We start from the raw sequence: 25,413 nt of genomic DNA, 5'->3' as shown, positions 1-25,413 counted from the left end.
GAGGGGAGATTTTTGCGCTAACGTTGTGTCAGTTTTATTAACACTTTTAACTAAACAAGTTAACTAGTTAAAGGCATGGATTATATACTCTTTTCCTTCTGCTGAAGTGGAACGTATAGAATACACTTACTCCTTTTTTCTTTTTTTTGACATGCTGCCAACATTTGTCTTGCATCACTTCTAATAAACCAAGCATCTTCAAATGCGTTCCCTGCCCTGATCTTGGTTCTTTGTTTAGACAAATCTCTCCCGCGTTTACAGTGAAAGAACATTTGGAGCCTAACATAAGAACAGCCACTGTGCTGTGGTTAAACAATGAGCTCTGTGTTAAACACTGTGTCTTCTAGTGTTCAAATTCTTAAGACAACTCCAGGCCCCAGGTAATTTAATATGTAAAAGGTACTCATATTTATGAGGAGCCAAAGGAATTTTCAGACAGAATGAAAACCATTTTCTTCTTTTTATTAAGAAGATTATAAAAGGAACCGATTGCATGATATATGCTTGAGACTCAGTGGAAATAACATAATAGTAACAGAAATGCTGAGTATCATTACTTCACTCCCAAAGATGAGGTAATTGTCAATTTTCACCTGTGAGAGAAAACAAAACAATCCATATTGGAAAATAAAAGCCAATTAAATGTCAAGTACTTTTGCAATGAAGTACCTTGGGTAATGATGGTGGCGAATCCTCCTATGTACTATAAAGAGTGTGATAGAATCCAAAATACAAAACTATACGTCACCCAAACACAACCAAATAGCTAATAGCCTTTGATAATAACATCATTTCCACCGGAAGGATCCAATGTATGGAGCCAGATTCTTCACTGCTGTAAATTGACCTGGCTCCATGACCACAATGGAGCTTTGCAGATTTACCCCAACTGAGGATCTGGCCCACGGTCCAGCCAAAGGAATAATAGCATTTTCTAACCACACTGATAATCTGAACCTTAAAAGGGATTTAATCTCTGTACCAAATTTTTCATTGAGCCTCATGTTCTCACTTTTCCAGTACTGAAGAGAGAAGATTTCTCAATCCAGACAAGTAGACTTACATTTGTGTGTGGGTTTCCAAACTCAGTTACTTACGCCAAGAGTTGCCCATTATGCTAGTGCTGTTCTGGGTGTTGTCTGATAATCCTTGCTAGGAATATATGACATGTCAACTCACACTGTAGACAAATCAAAAACAGTAACCATCCACCCTTGTACTTTCGAAATCCATTTCTAAAAGAGCCTTTCAGCATATCCAGTTTTCATGCCATCAGGCTGGTAGAGCTGCCTGATCTCTTTTAAGCAGGACTGCGTTGTTTAGATTTTGACTTCTCATTGCCTACATTTTGATCTCTAGGTTTTAATTCCTTGACAATGTTTTGGTTACGCTACTGGCATGCCGAGATCACTACCTATCATGCTGACCAATATGGTCTCGTTTCCTTGTGCTCCCCCATCAGTCTGTGTGTGTACATATATGTTGTCTTGTCTTATACTTAGACTGTAGGCTCCCCTAAGGGAGGGACTGTCTTTTCATTCAGTATTTGTACAGCACCTAGCGCAATGGGGTCCGGGTCCATGGCTGGAGGTCCTAGGCACTACTGTGATAATAAATAAATAATTAATTCTATTAAGTAAAGAACTGTGCGCGTAATCATTATCCTATGACTTAAATTTTACTCACCTTTAAACCTCACCCATCTATCCTGCACCATGTCTAACTTCTTACTGGTATCCACCACGCTCATAATATAGTAATTCTGCCATCACTTAATAAGAAAAGTAATTTCCAGCTAGTGAAATGAAACCAAAAGAACAAGCCTAACTCATGAACCATTGGACACTTGGAGGGTGAAGTTACAGACCATTTAGTGGACATAGGTTTTGTTTTTTGTTTTTTTTTTTATTTTAATTCTCCTCTAATACTGGTCATGGGAATTTCTTTCTTCCCAGGAAGTATTACTGTATTATGCCCTCTCCCCTTCCCTCTGCATACTAGTGGAGAAGAAGGTTCGAGAGCACAAGTATTAAATCCAAGAAGCTCATATTGCTGAGATATCCTCATATGCTTAAGATAGGGATGTAAACAGTTAAATGATTAACCAGTAAGCATTAGGCTTACCATTAATCAGACCTTAACCGTTAACCTTGGTGGCCAGCTGGTAGGAGGGACCCCAGCCCCTGCCGCCCCATGCTGGCCCACCAGAGTGCCCTTTGTTAATGGTTAAATGATATAATTTAATCGTTTAACCGGTTAACTTTTAAAACCGATATTTACATCCCGAGCTTAAAATTAAATTTTTCTGGGCATGAAGTCCTCCCTCATCCTACATTACATGAAAAAAAAATCACATGAAAATGACGGAGAAAATTGTTTCCTATTTTGAAATTGACCAGCCTATTTTTCAGTAGTGAAGAAAAAAGGAAGCTTCTAGTCAAATAAATATCTCAGGCCTTCCTGTTAATTACAAGTCCTGGCAATACCTATAGCAAACAACCAGCTCAACCACTGCAGGAGAACAAATTTCCAGAAGACCGACAAGGAATTTCTATAACTATTCCCATATTAGTCATCCAGAATGGTCCCACCTTATCCTCTTTCCAACTTATCAACCAGGACTGGGGCACAGCTGTTGTTTTCCCCCCCTTCCAAGTATTCAGTTCTGCTCTTACTGTCAGAAGTCAGTGCCAATCTGTTTCTTGCAAGAAGGTTTGGAGACCACATAAGAACATTTCGGGTTAGACTGAACTATTATTCAGATGTGATCATCTCTGTAAGAGCTTTATCTTTCACATACACATCCCAAGGTCATCACTTTTCTCATCTGGGAGTCTGGACAAATAAACTAGCCTTCTGTTGTATTAATAGGCAAGCTTCTGTTCAAACAAAGGCTTCCAGATGATTCAACATTACACAAGAAGCAGTTGATGATGCTCATTACACTTCACACAAATATTTTCCCTTCGGAGGAACCAGAAAATAGAACTGTGTTTAGAATATTTATCTAACATATTGGTTGCCTAGTAACACACACAGATATGTTAGAACTGTAACAAATGACTACAGAGTGAAGACTACATTTGAAGTGAATGACTACGAAAAATGAAATGGAACCAACATTATGCCGCCTCCTGGGTTTTAAGAACAGTAACAGAAACACTATGAAGAACAGAAAGTAAAACTAGCAAATGTGCTTTGCAGTTTTGAAAATGAACAAGGATTTGAAACAAAAAAATACTGTCTCCCACCAGACACAATATTTAGGTTGCTAATCTAAAGTTTTCTCACCTGTTACCAATAAACTTTGCGGTAATTACACTAAAATATACTGTATTATTTTAAAGTAGACAAAGTCACTGTGATATAGACCAGTATATATCTGTCAAATGGTATTTTCCTTTTTCCAGTCGACCCACATTATTACCATTAATATAGCCTATAATCACCTGTGGTGGGAACAAAGAAAAATGGCAAATAAACTATTTAGATTACAGAAACTGACTGAGGAAAATACCTGATTGAAAAGCTTTAACTACAAAATTTCCCCTTTATTTCTTAAGTGCTTTTTTTCTTAAGCACATGAGGATTATTCGGAAATTCAGGTATTTAGGTCTTTCAACAGTTAACTAGTAACTGACTGGGCCGCAAATAAATCTAAACTGGTTACTGCACAAGGACCCTGTATCTTGCACGCACTCCTCAAATGGAACTCCCACTGAAGTCAACTTACCCACATACTCATACTGAGAAGTAATTTCCTCGCCGATTGAGCCAACTGCTTTCAATGGAACTACTCATGGAGTAAGGTGCTACTCATATGAGTACTGATTGTAGAACTGGGTCTTCAAATACTAGTAAAGGCTTACAATATAGGGCCTGGTCCAAAACCCACTGAAGTCAATCTGAAGGTTTCCACTGACTTCAGTAGGCTTTGCTTCCAGCTAACAGTGTATGAACACTTTACTAAGGGCTAGTCTACACTGGTTTCACACCCCTGAGCGAGAAAGTTGCAGCGCTGTAAAGTGCCAGTCAGGGCCGGCTCCTGGGTTTTGGCCGTCCCAAGCAGCCAAACAAAACAAAAAAACTCCCAAAACCACGATCGCGATCTGCGGCGGCAATTTGGCGGGAGGTCCTTCACTCCAAGCAGGAGTGAGGGACTGTCCGCCGAATTGCCGCTGAACAGCTGGACGTGCCGCCTCTCTCCAAAGCGGACGCCCCAAGCACCTGCTTGGTAAGCTGGTGCCTGGAACCGGCCCTGGTGCCAGTGTAGACAAGCCCTAAATAAAGAGAGCATTCAGAAACCTTTTTTTCCCCCCACATTAGGCTCTTTTTGTACTTTTAGGTTAATGGCCACATCAAATGCAGTTTGCCACATTACGTTACTGTAACAATTCCTTTGCTTTCAACCTGATTAACATTGTTATCAGTTACAAAATCTGCACCAGTTTGAAAATCTACACCGGTTTGTATATAACCACGTTGCTCAATAAATTGGACATGCAAAACTGTTAATGTCCTAAATAGTGATATCTGAACTTGAAACCCTGCATAAATACTTCCAATTTACAGCTGCCTTGAAGGCTTCTGTGTGTTTCTATGATTGAATCAGTCCTAAAACAATAAGCTAGAGAGTTCCAATGTGATTGGGAATCTAATGTTGTGCCAGAGCATTATCTCACCCTTTGTTTTCCCCAAAGTGCAAAACAGAGGTTTTTCCCCTTTTGCCAAACAATGCACTAAATTATCCTGGAGCTCTCATGCATCAAATGTTTGTTTTGTTTGGTAGCCTGCAGTAGCAATGAAGACTTTTTCTAAGCAGACCTCATCCAAATCCTGCCTCTTCTATATAGCAACCAAAGTCAGGAAATTCTGTCTGCCCAGTAGATAGGGTTTACTGCTGCTATTTAATACCATGAGGTCAAAACTCATCCCTGATGTTACTTAACTGAAGTTAATAGAGTGTTGCATCAAGGATAAGTTTGGCCCATGCTGTCAAAAGGTCTATGAACTTGGAAAACTGGCTTTAAAAGATTAGCCCTTTAAAGTTGGAAAGGGACACCCTATTTGATAAATTAACTTAGTAGTAAAAAGTCTAATGTTAGAAATTTACTAAAGTTTTGGTCAGATCAAATCCTTTGAAAATTCATAGAAGCTACTGTGCATGTACATTCAAATATTTTTCAAACCGCACCAATATTCTATAGTACAGTTATACACTGCCTATACAATTACACTGTAGAAGAAGTTTCAGAGTAACAGCCGTGTTAGTCTGTATCCGCAAAAAGAAGAACAGGAGTACTTGTGGCACCTTAGAGACTAACAAATTTATTAGAGCATAAGCTTTCGTGGACTACAGCCCACTTCTTCGGATGCATATATATGCATCCGAAGAAGTGGGCTGTAGTCCACGAAAGCTTATGCTCTAATAAATTTGTTAGTCTCTAAGGTGCCACAAGTACTCCTGTTCTTCTTTTTACTGTAGAAGAACTACAGGAATAATTTGATATAGCTCTGTTCACATGATATTTCACATTACAGAAGCAAAACGATCAATAAAACCAGGAATGTTCATCACGTGAAACAGAAAAGTGTTGACTAAAGAAAAAGATTTTCATTTGTGAACTAAACTGCCTCATTGATTCAGCATTTCTATTATCCTCCTGTAAAAGCAGATTGCAAAGCATTAGCACACATGATACAGATATCAGATCTCTAAGCCTCAAAGATATAGTCAGCTGTAGGTCCCAATTAGATTATCTACATAGATGCATATTTTCCTTCACATCTAACAAATCTGGAACTAACCCAATCAGGTCTTTATCAGGCAAAACTCCACTGACTTCATATGGAAATAACTGACATAGGAGACTAATCTATTGATCCAGGCATTTCTAGTGAGTCCCATTGCCATTACATGAACATTTTTAAAAGTTTGCATATGGGAAATAAAGTTTCATAAAGAACTTTGAAAGCATAGGAAACAAGTGTAGCAAGAAGAGGAGAATCAAAGATGGCTGCTAAAAATATTATAGCAGCTATCTCTGATTCTCCTCTTCTTGCTACACTTGTTTCCTATGATTTCAAAGTTGAAACACAAGTACAGTTAAACTCTCTTTTCCTGAGTGATCTAAAAGTCTAATTCCTAAATGGTTTAGTAGATATTTAATAATCTTCTCCAAACCTGCCATTCAACTTTAAACCGTCATAGCTCAGTTACAAATGTTTACTTTGTGAATATCATCCATTCCAGTAAAAATTAACATTGAAAATCTGGTATAATTTTGTTAGCCCAGCACTGAACAGCAGACTCCTGTGTTTTGAGAAGCCAAAAGCCCATGCTCACACACAGAATAGTTACTATTTAATTTTAACTCAAAAATCCTTGGCCTCTCAATAAAGAAGTTCTGTCCTGCAGGGGAAAAACTCTGCAATGTGGGAGGTTAGAGGAGTAGGATATTCCTGGTGCTATCAGAGAAATGGAAAAAGGGCTAATGAAGAAGCTCGAAACTCACTTCTTAGTTTTACCATCCAATTCTCCCACACTAAGAAGATAAAACGAACATGAAATATACATTTAGGGACAGACTGTGGCTGGCCCTGTGCGGCAGGTACATAACAGGTGGCAGAGGGTACAAGGAACAATGCAGAACATGGCTGTGGAATATACCCCCTAAAGAGAAATGGGTGAGGTGGGAATGGGGACTATAGCCAGGCCCCTTCCACATCAGCCTGAGGAGCTGTTACATCATGTGCTACTGGGAGTCTTCAGGAAAAATCCTGGAGAAGTCAGGCACTCTTCACTGAAGTGTGGCTCCCTCAGTCTCCACTGGAACCAGGGTATCAGGGAGCAGGGTGGGGAAGGAGGCACTGGGAGCACAGAGCCAGCACAGAGGTATGGGTTCCTCACACAGATGGCTCTGGCTTCCACCTGGTCCCTCAAGGTCCACAAAGATCCCAGGGGACCCATGGGGTATTGGGAGCAGGTGCCAAGGGGGTGAGGACTGTCACTCTAATGGAATGATTTGGGGAGAGGAACTCTAGAGAGGCAGCCTCCTGGAGTTTTCTTCTGCCTTTCCTCCCTTCTAGTAGTTGTACTGAAAGATGGCGACCTGGCCCAATACTATCATAAATCACAGGGACATATTCAAGGGTTGTTTTAATCCCTTCTCTAGGATCATAAAAGTACATAAAGCTGTAGAGCTGGGAAAATGAGCTAAACTACTAACAGAGTCCATGCCCCAAAGAGCTTAGTTTAAAGGCACGAGCTGATACAATAGAAAACAGGACTGAAGAGTGGCCTTACAACATGAACACTTCACAGAACAGGTGCGTCTTCAGATACATTCAGTTTCATGAAGAACAATCCAATGCTGACAGCCAAGGAAGAGTTGAAGAGTCAGTCACTGATGCCAAGTTTGTTTGTTTGGTTGGTTGTTACTACATTTTTAGAGAGCCCAGCGTTGGTCAGATAGTCATGGAGATTCATGTCTTGTATTGATTCAGACATTTCTAATCAGCCCATCACCATGGTATCTAATTGCTTCTGCTTATCCACTGAACAGGAACAGCAAAGCCCCCCCCTCCCCCCACCCCATTGTCCATGTTATAAAAGACCAGGTCTTTGCCATATAGCTTATATAGTCATTCATACCAAATCAGAGTGGTAGCATTTTACATGCACTTTGCAATGTCATAAGTGCAGGGTGATTGAAAGTCATGCCCACCATTTCAAGGGACAAGAGCCTCCTTCAGTCTCAGTGTCTATTCAGCCCTTAGCCTTTCTGATAAACCTGACATGAGTGATATCAGATAAGCTAGTACCAGTTCCAATGGTGGTTTTATGATGAGGACCTCTGTCAACTGGGAACTAATTCACCATCTTATTTCCTGAGGAGCACCTAAGAGTTGTCAGAGGGCAATAACTTTTGGTCAGTGCCATACTGAGCTGGATATGAAAGGCTCTGTTTCATTAGCCTCCTAATTCTCTGTTCCAGTTTCTGCTGTATGTACAGTTCCACTGCCAAATGAATTTTTGCTGCAGTCATACTACTGACCAGCCATCTGAACTAACTGTCAGTTAGTGAGACTGGGAGTTTGACCTCACAGTCTGAGACATGAGTTTCCAATCTTCATCATGCCACTAAGCTGACAGTTTTGGCAGCATGTGAGTGGTCAAGAAAATAAACATCCCATTCTTTTATTAGCACCATATGGCTGTATTTTGACTAGAGAGTCAATGCTAAAGAAACTAAGCTCAGTGGAATTTTCAGAGACTAATCTCTTCCCTCCATGGTAGCTCACTGGCATTCCCTACTTTCATTGTCTGCTAGAGAATAAGACAGCGGTTACATGTATAGTTACATTAAAAGGGGGCTGAATAGAACAGACAGTGACATTGCAGAACAAACCAAGAGATTCAAGATTTAAATAGTGAAGGCTTCTTTCAGAAAATACTTCAAATAACAATACTACTAGTATTTGGATAGCATAAGCATTGTATGATTGGAACTTCTTCAGGGTCAGTCCCATCTCTTTGCTATACGTTTGTACACTATCTAGCACAATTCACAGAGTTTAGTGAATAGGAAAGAAGGGACTATCCAGTGAACCTGACCTCCTGCATGTCACAGGCCATTACATTTCAACCAGTTATCCCTGTATTGAGCCCAATAACTTGTGTCTGACCACAGCATATCTTCCTGAAAGGCATCCAGTCTTGATTTTAAGACAACAATGGTGTTGGGGCCCTCTGGAGTTAGCACAAAACAAATAATAAGGGCCTGAGGTTTGGATTTGGCTCTGAACTTTCCCCAAGTTTGAGGATGTTTTTTCTTGGTACACCATAGTGATGGAGCCAGCCACCCAATTCAGATCCAGATATGAACATCATTAAAATCTGGATCTGTGGTTATAATCTGAACCCTTCTTTGTAAACATTCTCTCTCTCTCAGACCTCTCTATTCCATGCAGAACATAGAGCAGAGGTGGGCAAACTACGGCCCATTGGCCACATCCAGGCCACGGGACCCTCCTGCCTGGCCCCCGAGCTCCTGCCCTGGAAGGCTAGCCCCCATCCCCTCCCCCGCTGCTCTCCCTCCCCCGCAGCCTCAGCTCACTGTGCCGCCGGCGCAATGTTCTGGGTGGCGGGGCTGCGAGCTCTTGCCAGGCTGCCCGACCCAGTGCTCTGTGCTGCGCGGCGGCATGGCTGGCTCCAGCCGGGTGGCGCGGCTGTCTGTCGTGGTGCTCTGGGCGGCGCAGCTGTAGTGCCACCAGTGCTCCAGGCAGCGCAATAAGGGGGCAGGGAGCAGGAAGGATTGGATAGCGGGCAGGGGAGTTCGGGGTGGTGGTCAGGGAGTGGGGGTGTGGATTGGGGCGGTCAAAGGGCGGGGAACAGGGGGGTTGAATGGGGGCAGCGGTCCCAGGGAGGCAGTCAGGAAGGAAAGGGGAGATTGGATGGGGTGGCGTGGGGCAGTCAGGGGCAGGGGTTCCGGGGGCAGTCAGGGAGAAGGGGTGGTTGGATGGGGCAGAGGTCCTGGGGGGGCAGTCAGGAAGGAGGGGGGGTTGGATGGGGCGGCGGGGAGCAATTGGGGTAGGGGTTCCGGGGGCAGTCAGGGAAAAGGGGTGGTTGGATGGGCAGGGGTCTGGGGGGGCAGTCAGGAAGGAGGGGGGGTTGGATGGAGCAGCAGGGACAGTCAGGGGCAGAGGGTCCGGGGGCGGTCACGGGACAGGGAGGGATGGATGAAGCAGGGGTCCCGGGGGGGCCATCAGGAGACAGCGAGCGGGGGGGTTGGATGGGGCAGGAGTCCTGGGGGGGGTCGAATAGGGGGCGGGGGCCGGGCCACGCCTGGCTGTTTGGGGAGGCACAGCCTCCGCTAACCAGCCCTCCATACAATTTTGGAAACTTGATGTGGCCCTCAGGCCAAAAAGTTTGCCCTCCCCTGACATAGAGCCTTCACCACTGCATTCCATCTTTGCCAATCTCCTGCTGCAGTCTTAGGTTCCTCCCCTGGCATTTTGATAGCTTTCAATTCTGCTTCTATTGTGCATTTCCATGTTATCCTAGGGGTTCCATTCCAATGCTCGTTTTGTTATGTTATTCTGGCATTTCCTCCATGCATGTCTAGCAAGCTCCATTTTTATTCTGTAACACCCTGTCCTACTGGTTTCTGTTTGGTCCTCTCCCAGAGTTCTTTGTTTGTGATTTTTTTCTGGCCATCTGATACTGAGGATTTGTCTAAGGCAGCTGTTCATGAAAACAGGTTAGATAGTAAGGTCATAAGAAGTCTTCAAGTTTCAGCTCCATACAGTAAGACTGACTCAGCAATGGTGTTAAATATTCAACTTTAGTTGGGAGGGCAAGATTTCTGATTCTCCAGATCAGCTTTAGAATTACAAAGCGATGTCTGGCTTTTGCTATTCCGGCTTTAATGTCTTCTTCTGTTCCACCTGTCGTACTTACAATGCTGCCCAGATATCTGCAGTATCAGATCTCTTATACGCCAGTCCCAGAAAGTATTACTGGTGTTTTTTGTTGGGTGTTGAATCTCATGGTTTTAGTTTTATCTGTGTTCTCAGCGTTTGTAAACACTAATTATTATTTGTTAAAGGTATGTTTTAGTGGGATATCAGGAAAAGTTCCTAATGATGATATAGGCTGCAGAACTGAAACTCTATGGCTTGAGATAACTGCAACCAGACTTCACAGTGCACTAGCAAATAGACTGTAGGCAAGAGTCCTTCATTGACAAGATGATCCAATGAGCCATTTCAAATTCTGAGTTCTACAATTCTGACAGCACTATTTTCCCAGCGACTACTATATCAAATTAAAGGTTCTGGGATTAGTCCCCAAAGCTGCCAATGGAGGAGTCCTGGTTATATCAGGGACCATCTCTCTCTCTTTGTGACCAGGAACTTCCTTGGCAATGGACCTATTGTGAAATGATAGAATTATCAACTACAAGAACGAGACTTATGAGAGCTGTCTCATTGGCTGGCCCACAGTTTTTGAACTCCCGCCTGCAAGAGATTAGAATGATGTTGAATCTTACCGCCTTCCAGACAAAGTGACCTTGGCATAATAATAAACAAACACACACTTCTTTGCATGTCACAGGGCAAAGGGGAGAAATCAGGTAGACAGCCTGCTTTTATCATTTTGGTTATGTTTAGACATCATGGGAGAAGGTGCATTAAAAACACCATGATAGATAAAAAGTCCTTACAGAAAATTCCTTTTTTTTTTTTTTAATTTCCATTTTATTCTTTAAATCCTTCTTCGTTTGGCAATCATTAAAACAGTGAACAGTCAAAGACTTCCAAGGTATCTTTGTTCTAACAGGACAATCTAAAAGCGAAGAGAGTAAAACCTTGGAGGAAGGAAATACATGTGCTCCACATTACTGGAAAGCACAAACCCCCAAGATCTTTTCAAGGATAGTCCCCAATCTATTTTTGTGATTCATGAGCTAGCTTGCATGAAGATCTATTTATTCTTGGGTTTAAAGGCAGATTGCTTTTCCCCAGGTGCACATGAGGTTACTCATTTTGAGGCTAACTATTACTTTACAATGGGTCTTTTCTTTTTGCACTTCAATAAAGAGCCTTCGCTAAAGGGTTTGGTTTAACATTACACAGGGATAGCCTTCTGGCACATGGGCCCCTTCCCAAGTGAACATCAAAGTACTCCTGCAATCAATATTAATCCCAGATCCGGTGGGAACTGGGGGCCTCCTGCAGCTGTAGTGTCCATAGGTATCCATGGCCACTCCTGACATGCTAGCAGTAGAACAGTACATCATAGGAAGTCTGAAGATTAAGACAACCACTTGCATCCGCTAAGGGTTCCGTTCCAATTTACTATCATTATTAGTTGTACTGTAGTGCCTAGAAATCCCATTTATGGGCCAAAATCCCACTCTGCCAGGCACTGTACAAACACAGGACAAAAGGCATAGCCTGCCCCACCTGACAGTGAGTGAGTGCCTGCCTACATTTCTTGGCACATAAGAAGTCAGTGCAGTTCTGAGACAGTAGGCTCTTTGGGATTGGGACAGTGTCAATCAACACATTTGTACAGTTCCTACCACAATGAGTTCCTGATACTACACACAACCCCTGGGTGGTACTAAGTGTGTCCAGAGACTATGGCGATAAAGTCAAATATTAATTCTGTGGGCCAGTTAAAGCATGAGAAATGGCCTACTGTCTTGAAATGGGGAGAATTTAGTCCAAGGACATATTGGAAAGGGAGGGTCGGAGTGAGAAGTCATCTGCCTTCATCAGATATTTCTACATGTTACCCTGCTGTAAATGTGTCTATGTACTTTCTGACTACTTTAGAGATTTCTAGTTTAGATATATTTGGGGTACATTTTGGTTCAGAAAAACATGGTTCTATAATAGATTAAAAGCCCCACTAACTATATTTTATGTAACTTTGTCTTTTTTTAAAGAAGTACCATATGTAATGTACATTAATAGGAAGATCAAATCCAATCTGCTTTAAACCTCAGAAATGTTGTATCTGGCAGTCAAAATGCAGAACATTTGTTCTTAATTTAACACTGTATGCAAAGTTTTGGTCATATCGAAGTCTATCCAAAATATCTGTCGGAATATATTGCCCTAATTGATTAATTAAGCCAGCAAAGACAGAATACAAAGCCAAAGTGTATAGATCACCCTATGTCTTCAATAACTATAGAATAAATGGTGTCAACGTGACAACCTCCACCGTAGAAATTTACACACTGTTTCTTTAGAGCTAGCCAATGTTTTCCTAAAATCCTATTCGAGTCTCTTGTTAGCTGAGTTCACCATTTGTTGACCTTTCTGCTGTCAATCTTAATGCCACTTCCTCATTCTTCCCTGAAGAAAAGTCTGCTGTTTCTCATGTTTTTATGATAACTGTTCCCCACATCTTTTTAATTCTGACATCCATCTTGGACTGGATTTCATATGGGGCCATGATCAGATGCTTGCAGCTATTATTGAAAATGTGTTGCCAGAGATATGCCAGTGGCATGGACACATGGTGCTGGTCTTTGGATTCTTTATAAATATTGAAGAAAGGTAAAAGGTCTTCAAGAAATTTCTAAAACAAAATTGTTACAGCAATCACCTTAACAGAATAACAGCATGAACCAGCATGAATATAGCAAGTAGAAATTTTCATGGGCGAGTGTGCCATCAGCTTCTGCAGCATATAGCAGTCTACCTCGTTGCAGCAAACATAACCTTCCAAATGGTAATCTAATGTGACCCCACACAGTGTTGTCTTCCTAAGTCTGCAGGCAGACAGCTCCAGTGCCTCTTCTGCTACTGCTCAATATAGTAGGTCCTTCACACTGATCTTTAGTTGTGGGTTTTGTTCCCTAGCTATTAGCTATCTTGGTGTAAGGGGATGTGGGTGCTTTGCTGTGTGGGTGAGTGGGCAGACGGGGAGGGGAAGAAGGAGACTGATGAGAAGTTAGACTAGAGAAATGTAGTAGTGGGAGGCAGATTCTGGACCAGAGGAAGAAGAGACTGAAAAGTAAGGGGAAAGAGACAAAATACAAAATAGAAAAAGCAAGACAGAGAAGAAGGGAAATAGAGAAAAGAAAAAGAGGACAAAGACACTGACACAGGACAAGATGCACCACAGTCTATGATACGACAGACCAGAAAACAAAGTGGAGTCAATCCCAGAAAGGCAAGAAGATATGAAATAAGTTAGAAAAACATGTTGTATAGAAAGCTGGCAGACAATAAAATATGTTACTATTAAATGGCAAGGGGCATTCTTTGGGGACATGAGAGCATGAGTGTTTTTCACCAGGCTAGAAGATAGTAAATTATTGCTCCCATACCTGTGATTCTGACTCTATGTTGATCCGGTAAGCTTGTGCTTTTCCATCTTCTAGAATATTAGGAGGCCAAGTCTTGCCTTCAGCCCTGCAATAGGGAATTAAACAAGAAAATTAAACAGAGAAGTTTAATGAAGAAATGCTTTCACTGGAGGTAATCGAATGCTATTCTGAAGCTCAGCAGAGTTTACATGAACATCACTCAGCAAGAGGTTTGTACCATTTGCTGCCTAAGTTACTCTTGAACCTTTCCACATCATGTGCCTGATAAAGATGACATAGTGCTTCAGTTTCTGTGCACAAATGTGTCTTCAGCCATACAAAGCGAGAGTGCTGCAGCAGGAAAATGTCACTGTTCAAAGATTTTCCATGGGCCTGAACACTTTTTCCACAGAGGTGTCCCAATGTACTGTAGGGATTAGCTCACTGACATATTTCTGTTCAGTTCAATGTACTGAGCACGTAGAACCTGCTTTCTGTGTCTGCTGCATTTGTTGGAAAAGCCCCTTGTTCTCCTCTCTACAGCAGAGAATTGAATGGGCATGCACAGGGTCTAGCATATGTACTGATATGTTTCACTGGCATTTCTGAGGCCAAAGAGAGCCTCTTAAGGGGGCTGAAAATTTTCAAAGGCACCTCAGAAACTGAAATGGCATGAGATGAACAGGGACAGGATTTTCAAAAGCGCCGAAGTCCCATTTTCAAAAGAGAGGAAGGAATGAATCCTTTGACTTTCAGTGATATTTAAGAGCCTAAGTGCCTATGTCACTTTTGAAAATGGGACTTAGCAGCTTTTGAAATTCTTGGCCCTGGTCTTCTCATGCCATTTCAATTTCTCAGGATTGAATACTAGGATCTTCTATTTGATTCAGTTTTTTTAAAAAAAGAACGTTGTATTTACTGAGGTATTTACATGACACGCCCCACCCCTGAATCACTGAAATGTCTAAGTGCCTCCCAAATATTTATCCTCGCAACACTCCTGAGGTAGGATAATATTATCCCCATTTTACAAATGGGGAACTGAGGCTCAGGGAGATCCAGTGATTTGCCGTCCCATAGGACGTCTATGGCAAAACTAGGAACTGAACCTTAATATCCCAGGTACAAGGCTAATGCCTTAACTACAAGGTCATTCTTCCTCACTGCTGAACCCGTGGATCCAAAGGAGCCTACAGTAGCTGTTTCTAACATGTCGTTCAGAGCAGTGTAGACTATTTGTTAATAACACGATCAGATCAATATAGCTCTTGTGAACACATAACGCTGGAAAAACATTATTCCAATTTTTAAAAAACTGCATTAGTTTGTCAATAACTAATATAACAGTAATCTTCTGCACTTATATCACACCTTTCCTCCAAGAATATCAAAATGTGCTAATAGCCAGACAAGTTGAGGCCCATCAAAGTCAGAGGGACAGTTTCTTAGAGCTTTGTATTCCCTTAGTCCTGGAGTCACCAAGAGCTTGACAAAGGTTAACTTACACTGGCTGGTAACAAGACTCCTCCCTCAGGGGCCATTACGCAGCTGGGGAATCACCAGAGCACAACGATCCACCCCAAAGCTCCAGTCCACTCCGCCCCTTCCCCAGAGTCCCCACCCTTACTCCGCCTCTTCCCGCCCCTCCCCCAAGACCTCTGACCTGCCCACTGCTCACTGCCCTCCCCCAATCACCTACCCCTAGCTGCCAAACAGCTGATCGGTGGCTCCCCGGAACAGCTGTGGCTGGTGGGTGCTGAGCACCCACTACTTTTTTTCCATGGCTGCTTGAGCTCCGGTGCACCCATGGAGTTCATGCCTATGGGGCCATGTACCTGGTCTTCAAAGGTTTCTGAACAACTTAGCTCTTTCTGAGGGAATTTCCTTGGGAGGGGATGATAGGGTCCAAAGATTTCATTCTGCCCCAGTCATTTTAACTTGAAGGAATCTGTTGCCTGGGTCTGCCTCTCTCTCTCTCATCTTCATTGTGTGCTTTATTCATGCAACACAGAACTTTTTGTTTAACCTCAGGAGCCACATGCAGATAATTTTTGGAAAATGTGACAAGTTTGTTTAAACTAATAGGTGTAGCTTATTTGCTGCAGCCAAGAATCCCTTCACTGGACTCTACCCCCAATTTGCCACACACCACAGCTGAATTTCATTTAATTATCTGCAGCATCTCAGTTTGGAAAACAAGAAATGCACAGTTTTATCCCAGGAATTTTTGACTTGAATTCTTCCCTACTTCCTGTCTTTTTCTAGAGCCAGGGCCTGATCCAAAGCTCACAGAAGTCAATGCAAAGACTCCCATGGACTTCAACAGGCTTCGAACACACCCAAAAGCTCCATGCTTTTATTTTTCCACATTGTTTGCTGCCTCTGAGTCTAGTTTTTGCAACACAGGGACATTTGTTATTTTTCATAGCTGGATATTTTACTCTAACAAAACTACCTGTACAGATGCCCCCCAACGTACGCAATCGTTCCGTTCCAGAAAGCCTTGCGTAACTCGAATGTTGCGTAAGTTGGACACCTATACCCGCATGTTATGCAAAAATTTCCACAACTCGAAAATCCTATTTCTGGCTTATGGAACTTTTTCCGTAAGTGTGAATTTGCATAAGTCGGGTCTTGTGTAACCCGGGGAGCATCTGTATTCTAATGACTAGATGCTGGGGAGAGGAACCCCCCTTGTAACTCAAGTCTGTCCCTAGAAATGTTTTACTGTTCAGCATCCCTTGTCCTAGGGGTGGCTGATCCTCCCAGGAATTAGCATTCCTAACCCTCCTAAGCTTGATCGTTACCATAATCTACTGCTGTGTGTTTGCTGCTCCTACTTTGAGTATTTCATTTTGAGGTGGCAGAACAGGAAAATATCTAGGTACTTTGTTCGAGGGTGTGGTGGGGGGAAAGGACCATCATAATTTCAATTTTTCCCCCTGCATTAAATTAGTTTGATATTTGTTCAGATGGGAATCAGACAGTTATGAACTTCCTGCTCTGATCTGCTTTGGAGACCAAATGCAATTTAAGAAGAAGCCCTAAGATTGCAACAAATCCAGCAAATAAAAGAGGAAGGATTCATAAAGTGATTTCAGTTCTGAAAGATAAAGTGATAAGCAATAGCATGTTCTCTGTGCCTTAAGCTGCCTAAGGGACATAGTCATCTCTAACTGCCGAACTGTGATTTCTCAGTTCTCCCCGACTCAGGCCTTGGCTACACTTGCAGCTGTACAGCGCTGTGAGGTAAACCTGTCTTCACACAGCTGAGTAGGGAAAGCACTGCAGCACCCTGACAGCTGCCAGCACAGTGGCGTGGCCACACTTGCAACATTTGCATCTGTGGTGGGAGCGGTGCATTATGGGGGGGGGGGAAGGGGCGGGAGTGTGACAGGGAGTGTGGGGGGAGAGAGTGTGCTTTTTGGAGCGTGTCAGCACTCTATTTTGCAAGTTCCAAACTCCCGGCCCCCTGCTCATTCATTCATTCATTCATTCACTCACTCAAAGCAAACAGCAAACTGTTTGCTTTTTCTCTGTGGTACGAGCTTTGAAACAAGCACTTCCGCATTCCTGCAGCCGGTCACAACAATGGAGAGGACTGGTCACTTGACAAGGTGACCAGTACAGCGCTGCAGGTTGATTCCTGGTACACACTCACGGGGAGAGTCGTAGCCACTCCGCTGTATCTCTTATGCTTCTCGGGGAGGTGGAGTACCTGCAGCGGCGTACCCAGGGAGATACAGCGCTGTACGTGCCTTGCCAGTGTAGCCGGTCAGTGAGTTACAGCGCTGTAACTCGCAAGTGTAGCCAAGGCCTCAGAAACAAAGAGATCCTGTTGTTTGTATTCAAGGTTTCTTTTTAGATGTATCACGAAAGATAGGGTTGGAATTTAGTCCCCAGGTTCACGCATGAAATCCTATCTGTGGCTGGAGCTTTTTTTAAAAAAAAAAAAAAATCAAACTTGAGACTTTTTCTCCATATCAACATGTCTGGCCCACAAGAAAAATGGATTTCTGATTTCAGCTGCATCAGGGTTTGGCCCAAATGGAAGATGATTTTGGTTTTATCACTTCTACCAAATAACTATCTAGAAGGGGCAGCACCGGGCCAAATTCTGATCTCAGTGACACTTACCAAGAGAGTTACTCTGCATTTATACCAGTGTGGCCCAATGTCTATAAGGAGGTGCTGTAGAGCAGAACTAATTGAAAAAAACCCAGCAAATAAAAGTTTGAAATGTGGAAAATGTTGACCTGTCCAGACAATAAGTCACCCTCAGACACACCCGAATCCCCACAGAAATGCCCAATTCCAGGCTACTTCCATTCTACTCTGGGGCCTGCGTGTGCTTGGCCTGTCTGCAGATATTCTGTGATTGGGGAAGGGAAGCAAGCAGCCTTTATTCCTTTGCATAATCTGCATAAGGGCCAGGCCAAAGTTGAAGGGCTGCTCTCACTGAGCCTACATGGGGGCTCACAGAGCCCCATCAAGGAGAGGTCCTTAGCTCCAATGCCACTCTGCACCTGCCCACTGAATGAGGCCCGCAGCATGCAGAGGGGAGTAAGCCGCACTCCATAAAGAGGTAGTAGTAGCAGCCCTATTCCCCCTATTCCCCCAGAGCAGTGGGGAGCTCAGGAAGGAATCTTAGGGTCAGGGCAGCTCCATGCCACCCCCAAAGCAGGGCTGTGCCTTAAAGCACAATTGAGCCCTTGCTGTATGTAACAAAAATCAGACTTTTCTAATGTAGTAGGGGATATATTAGGCCTCTCGTTTGTCTGTTTCTAGTAGGCTGCTTAATTCACAGCTCAGAGCGGGCAAAGTGTTTTCAGACGTGCTGTATTATATCGAAAGGAATTAAAGTCAGGTATGCGGAAGTCAATACCTTGTATCAACAATGCTCTACTTTAATTGAATATCTTCTACAACTATACTAAGAAAATAATTCTACCTGCATTCTGCCATGCCATCAATATATAGTTCTGTGGGAACAGAGCCATTGACAAGACATTATTAAAAAGCCAGAAGAAACTGTAGTCACCCTTTATCCTGCATTATTAGTTTTTTGTCTAGTTGACTCACTGTCATTTTAGAAAAATTGCTTGCATACAGTCACATATTTACCAAAAGCTTTTTCACCTGGTAACAATCTGGAAGTCTTGTTCTCTTCATTTGCAGAATTGCTTTAAAGTCATGGGAATGCTTGGATCTTACTGTATTTCTAATTCCTCCACCCGCTTGCAAACGAAATCTTAATATTTGGGAAAAAGGCCAAGGACAGCCTTGGACGCTGCAGTCCTTTGTTTAACAACAGAACAGGTGCGACCATGCACAGCAGCTGTGCAAGCTTCCCAACACAATCATACCATTGTGCCCCATCCCTGGCCTGCCGGGGTCACCTTTAGGGGGGAGGGATTAGTTCAGTGTCCACGCTCATCAAGACATTTGCATCTCTGATTACACGACAAGTAAACAGAGAATGTGGGTTTTAGGGTATGGACACTGGTCCACTAGGAACTGGACTGAAAACACCAGCTGCTACGGCTACTGCTCATAATCCCAAGGGGTAATTTCCCCTAGATAACTACAGAATGTTGGTTCAATTACTACAAAGCCACATAAGACTATCCTCTACCTCAGCAATAGTGTTAAAACGTCACACAACCAGATAAACATGGATGGGAACTGGAAGGAGTGGGTAGGAAAGAAAATGTATGGAATATTCTCTAGGAATCCTGGGCTGCTCAGAAGTTAGATGATTCCTTCCCTGAGGTGAGTTAATTTTATGGAGTCCAGTTCAGCAAAGCACTTAAGCATATGCATAACTCTAAGCATCTGCTTAAAGGTTATCCACATGTTTAAATTCTCCCCTACTTATCAAAGCACTTAAGTGCACACTTAAAGTAAAGCACATAGTCCTGTCTCTTTTCCAGGGCTCACTGAGGCCACGTCTACACTATTGATGTAGATTGATGTAGATAGATACTACCCGATCCGGCGGGTAGTAATCAATCTATCGGGGATCGATTTATCACATCTCATCTAGAAGCGATAAATCGATCCCTGAATCGACGCCCGTACTCCACCTCGGCAGGAGGAGTAAGCGGAGTCGACGGGGGAGCTGCGGCGGTTGACTTGCCGCCATGAGGACGGCCAGGTAAGTCGAACTAAGATACTTCAACTTCAGCTACGCGAATAGCGTAACTGAAGTTGCGTATCTTAGATCGATCCCCCCCAGTGTAGACCAGCCCTGAGAGTAGCTAATCCAGCCCTGGAGCTTCAGAGATTCACAAGGAAGTTCCTGGGACTTGGGAAGTACAGAACTCTTGGGCTCATTCACCCACCTTGCCTTTTACAGAGCACTTCAATAACTTTTTGTGGAACTGGAGAGTTTCACTTCCTCCTCCCTTCCTTCCCCCAGCTAAACTGGTACATTGTCTTCTGGGCTTTGCACAGCCAGGATATTTTTTTGCTGGATCAAACCCTGAGGAGTTCCAAAGGGGAAGCTGTGATTCACTTTTTTTCAGTGGTACATTTACTGGAAACTTGGGACCGTCACATATAGTAATATTTCCCATATCCCAGCAATATTACTGCATGATTTCCAGCAACTGTACCCAAGACATTACCCTCCAGGGAGCCTTATTAAACTTGTATAGTACTGGAAACAGTCAGAATGCAAAAGGAAATTGACCATGCAAAGTTCTGGAGAGTTTTAGGGGTAAATTTCCAGAAGGGCCATTACCAGGCCACCTTTTGTGAGCACACAATGCCTGTCCATTTGAGGTAAAATTCATCTCACGCAGAGAACCAGCAAGGCCTCTCAAACCTGCCTTAAGAGGAACTTAAATGGTGCATAGGCCTCATGCTGGCCCTTTGCACTGGAGTGAATTATATCCTTTCGTAGGACTACATGCATGAGTAAGGCAAGCACGATCTGGCTCTTAATCTTTGCACAAGGCTCCAGATGACATCAATGGGAATTCAACGGCAGGGCAGAATTTGGCTCTTTATGATTTTTAACCCCAACTCTAACTTTTGGTTACACATCTAAAAGGGACTGTAAAAATGGGTTCCACGTATATTCTCTCCCTAGTATATCATATCAAGTCTGATCTGAGTGCAAGTTGGAATTCCTAACGCCTGTAAACTCATCCTGGCTCTGTAATTCAAGGTGCAATCATTCTGCATCGGAAGCTCAGTTAGCTATTCTGCTGATGATGTAAGGGGCAGAATGGAACTTCGTTTACTCTCCTATAGCTGTTGGTTTTGGAGGGCAAAGAAGGGCAAAAAGCAGTAAACATTTATGTTTGACTCTGAAGTAGGCCTATTAGAATGAGAGGTTTTGGTAAGTGGCGTTTTAACATAGTTACTTTTCAGATTAATGCAATTCAGTTCAGGAGAGTACAGAAAAATCAATTAAAGATGCATGTGGTATATTTGTGCACCTGTTCCACCTCTGGGTCTCAGGAGACCCACGATTTCAGGAAAAATGGATACTTGAGGTAACCGTCTGTATGTGTGATTACACTGCAAAGTAACCATTCCCAACTATTTTACACTGAAAGTACCCCAACGTTGGGTCTCATAGAAGTCACAATTTGGAAATAGTTTAGGATAAAAAAAATCCATTGTGCTCTTTCAAGCTGACAAAAAGTAGAAATATAGGAAGTTGAAAGGCAACTTGAAATCTACATAATATGATTAACCAAGGTCTGCCTTTTACAGCAAAATTTAAGAATATTTTTTAGGCAAGATACCTATTTTCAAGAGTTCATATTTACAGCAAAATGTATTCTTTGTCATGAATCCTTGTACTTGTCAGACTTGCAAACAGTGGACTGTTGGCTATTTGTGTGTGCTATATAATGTGTTTTGTGGTCTGGTTCACAGAATTTTTAGGGCTTGTGCCTTCAACTCATAGTCTTCAATGGGAGTTATGAGTGCTCAGTACATTGTAGGATCATGTGATTTATTCAATCAACCCTGGCAACAGCAGAACTCTAGTATTAACAGGCTATAAAGGGAAAGGAGCGCGAGGGTGTGGGAGTATAGTTATTTTTACTATACTTCAAAACCAAATTTTTCCACATCTTTGTCTATTATAGGGGTGTGTATATATATAGGAGACAGAGAGTGCCTTCCTAGTTCAAGCTTCTTTTCGTTATTTATATAACTCAAAAACACCTTCTATTACAAATAAATGAATCTAGGCAAGATTTACCATACAATGATTTTATCATCAATTTACTTTTTTTTTTTAAAATTGAAATCTCTGGCCTCCAGTCAAATGCAAAGGTTTGATGATTAAATATCAGAATGTCCATGGAGCGTTTCTGCGAGAAAGAACTCTGCACGCAGTGCTGATTAATAAAAATAACCTCTTCTTTAAACAGCAGCCGTAAACCTACCATTTTACTCTTCTTTGGCAATTTCAGGATGATGAATGAGCCATATATTACGCTACCTTGGCTCCAAATTTAACAGGAGGAGGAAAAGATGACATAGAAGCATGCCAGCTGAGTTATAAGATGTCATCCTAAATTGTTCTGCTAAATCTTCATTTACACCCTCACTTACTTTCTCCCACATAAACCAGAAGACATGTGCCATTAGTAGCCTACTAAGCCCACTTGAACTCTTGCCCTTGGATCTGAAAGCCATTAACCATGACCCTAATGTCTGCCCCCTTTCATAGGAATGCCTAGGTAATTTCTCATACATTACATCAGTAACCATATGTGAATCAGTTATACAAGCTGGCTTCATTCAGGGGCTGAGGAATATTTTCCTCTGCTTCATTTCTGAACAAATGGGCTACTGTATTACTTTGTTTGCCCCAGCATGGGTGTCCTTGAATGGCCTCACACACCAAAGGCAAAATCTTGCTCTTGCTGAAGCCAGTAAGAGTTTTGCCATTGACTTCAATGGGAACGGAATCGGGCCCCCTCAGCATAGTTAGATAGAAAGCAGCCTCTTATAAAAGCATGGTATAGTCCTCTAACAGAGGACAGATCAGAGATTAAACACATACCATACAGCCTTGCACTGGAGTCAGTATGGAGGCAGACAGCTCCAGCTGGAGCTAGAAGAGACGTTGTGCCGGAGTCAACATTGGCTCCTGGAGCTCCACAAAGCCTCTATAGCAGTGTTTCTCAACCTTTTTGATACCAGAGACTGGCTTGCTGCCTTCCTCAATTGTGTCCGGGAGATCTAAGGTACCGGTGCTGGTCCACAGACTGGTTGTTGAGAAACACTGTTCTACAGCATCATTGAAAAGGCTGAAACATCTATTCCTCAATGCACGTGGCCAGCCCAGGGGAGTTAGGGCATTACCTCACGCTCTCTGGAAGGAAAGCAACACATAGTCCTTGTGGATGGGATAGCACAGGTACCAAAGGAATCTCCTTGCACCCTCTCTCCTTCCTTGCAGACTGGGCACAAACTTGTCAAGAGCTTCCTAGTTATGTCTATTGAGGGCAATGGGAGCAGATCAGGCCCTCAATCTTCAATTCCAATGCAATTATGTATCCACTGGTATCACTTGTCTCCTACTGAAAGAATGCCACAAATCTTAGGCAACTGTAAAGAGAGCGGATGCCATTTGGAAAAATGAAATTTCCAGTGCTCTGCCTTCTTCTGGCTTTGAAATCTATAAGTAGCCTGGACATTTAGCTAACAGTACCTTCTAGCCACTGCTTCTTAGCATGCTTAGCGCAACAAGCCTCAGGTGGCATGTGACCAGGATTCATCACCGAATTTGGTCAGCTGGATGGATCGTTAGCTTCCCTGGGGTGGTACTGATGGGGAGTGCAATGTGAATGCTGATTCATACCCCCCCTCCCAGCACTAAAATAACCAACAACCACCACCTCTTATCTATACTCTATCAGGTCCAAACTCAACACCATTTTACAAAACTACGGAAATCAAGCCAGAATCAGTACTTTCAAACTTGGGTCCTCAAAGTTAGGCACCTGAAGTGGGTCTGCACATTGCTGAACACCCTCCACTCCTGCCAAAATCAACTGAGGGTGCTTGGCACCCTGTAGGAAGGCACCTTAAACATTAACCCACCTCACAAACTGGTCTGATTTTCTGCACACCTGCCGTTCTGTTCTATTTGAGAACCTCTGAAAACCACTCAACACCTCTGACAATAAAGACACATAATTAGGTGGCCAACCCTGGGGATGCAAGCACTGCTTTTTGGTGACCAGGAGGCTGTATCACCACCAGTCCTGCTTTAAGCGACCCAGTTCTCATTCCTGGGACACAGATCTGACAATCCTTGTATTCTTCGAAGGTAGAAATGCCAGTTTTCACATGGCACATGCATTAAGACAGTAAAGTTAACTCATGCCCAGTCATATAAAATATCAGGTGTGCCCAAGGGGGACTTAGGTTACGAGAACTTCCTTACAGTCCTCCTTTTACAATTTCAACCAGGGTTTTCATCCCTGATACTCTGAGATGCAGCAGTCACTTTTGTCTATGCTGCTGTTCCCCTTGCACCTCAGTTCTTTTTGGCTGCTTGACAGCACAGCTCCTCCAGGTGTCCTGCTGCCCGGGATTTCGCTAATTGCCAGCTGCCTCCAAAGTCCAATGCTGAAGGTTTCTACAGTTGGCAGATAATGGGGGAAATGTGTCACCTCTTCCCCAATTGTTGGGTTGTTCTTTGGTTTGAAGGGCTACCAGACGGCACACTTGGATGACAAGGAGTATGTGTCAAAGCTAGGAATAGAACCTAATGTTAAGGGATCTGGATGCCTAATTCTCAGTTAAAATCAATGATACTTAGTTGTCAAAATCCCCTCGGCAGCTCTGACTATCTCAGCTTAAATGTCTTGGCACTCCAGCCCCTGCTGTAATCACTACAGCATTTTTAGTGAATAGTACCCAGTGTAGGAAGGCAATATCATATAGTTTCCATATTATGTAATCTTATCTTTTGCTAGGCAAAGAAAGAAAGAAAGCAAGCTAGCTAGCTCCAGGTTGGGCTTTACTTTGTGTTTTCATTTAAAAACAAAACTGAACACAAAAGGTAAACAAGTCAGTTATAGTACTCATCATCCAGTATAAATAATACAGCATGCGCTGTATGTTAGCATTTGCTATGAAGATTTTTATATGTAGCACAAATACTGTAAAATAAGAATTTGCTAATAATCTGAAGAGAAACTCTGCTTTGACTTCTTGAGGTTTAGCCAGCAGACATTACTCATATGAGCATATTTTAATTATTGGTATTTTTTGTGCTGCTCTTCTACTGAACAGTCAAGCTGGGTAGATATTGCAAAAAAAGATTCCATGAATATTTACTCAAATTCCTATGTGATTTCACCTTGGCTATTGTCATGTTCCCTTTGTGATCACTCATCACCAATGGTCCTGTGAGCCAGTGTAACTGGCATGGATGTTCATACCTGTGAATTTCAAAATTGCACGTGTGTTTGTATTTGTGCTGGGAGTGTTTATGCAGCTATCCAATCAGGGAATAGAAAAAATAAATTACAGCTTATCTGACCCATCATAACCAACACTGCTCTTCTGTCAACTACACAGAGAACTATTTGCAATC

General features: G+C 42.8%; 1 protein-coding gene across 1 annotated transcript in view; it reads right to left on the bottom strand.

The window, feature by feature from the left end:
• The window catches only part of PDLIM4 (PDZ and LIM domain 4), a 101,478-nt gene that overhangs the window by 47,419 nt on the left and 28,646 nt on the right, over positions 1-25,413 (bottom strand). The window contains exon 3 of the mRNA XM_054037028.1: positions 13,854-13,938. Coding sequence (XP_053893003.1) covers positions 13,854-13,938 — 85 coding nt within the window. The remainder of the gene's footprint in view (positions 1-13,853; positions 13,939-25,413) is intronic.

The sequence above is a fragment of the Malaclemys terrapin genome, chromosome 8 (assembly GCF_027887155.1).
Source record: "Malaclemys terrapin pileata isolate rMalTer1 chromosome 8, rMalTer1.hap1, whole genome shotgun sequence".
In the NCBI taxonomy this organism is placed as follows: domain Eukaryota; kingdom Metazoa; phylum Chordata; order Testudines; family Emydidae; genus Malaclemys; species Malaclemys terrapin.
Note: the sequence above shows the minus strand (reverse complement) of the source record. Positions and strands in the feature narration are given on the sequence as shown.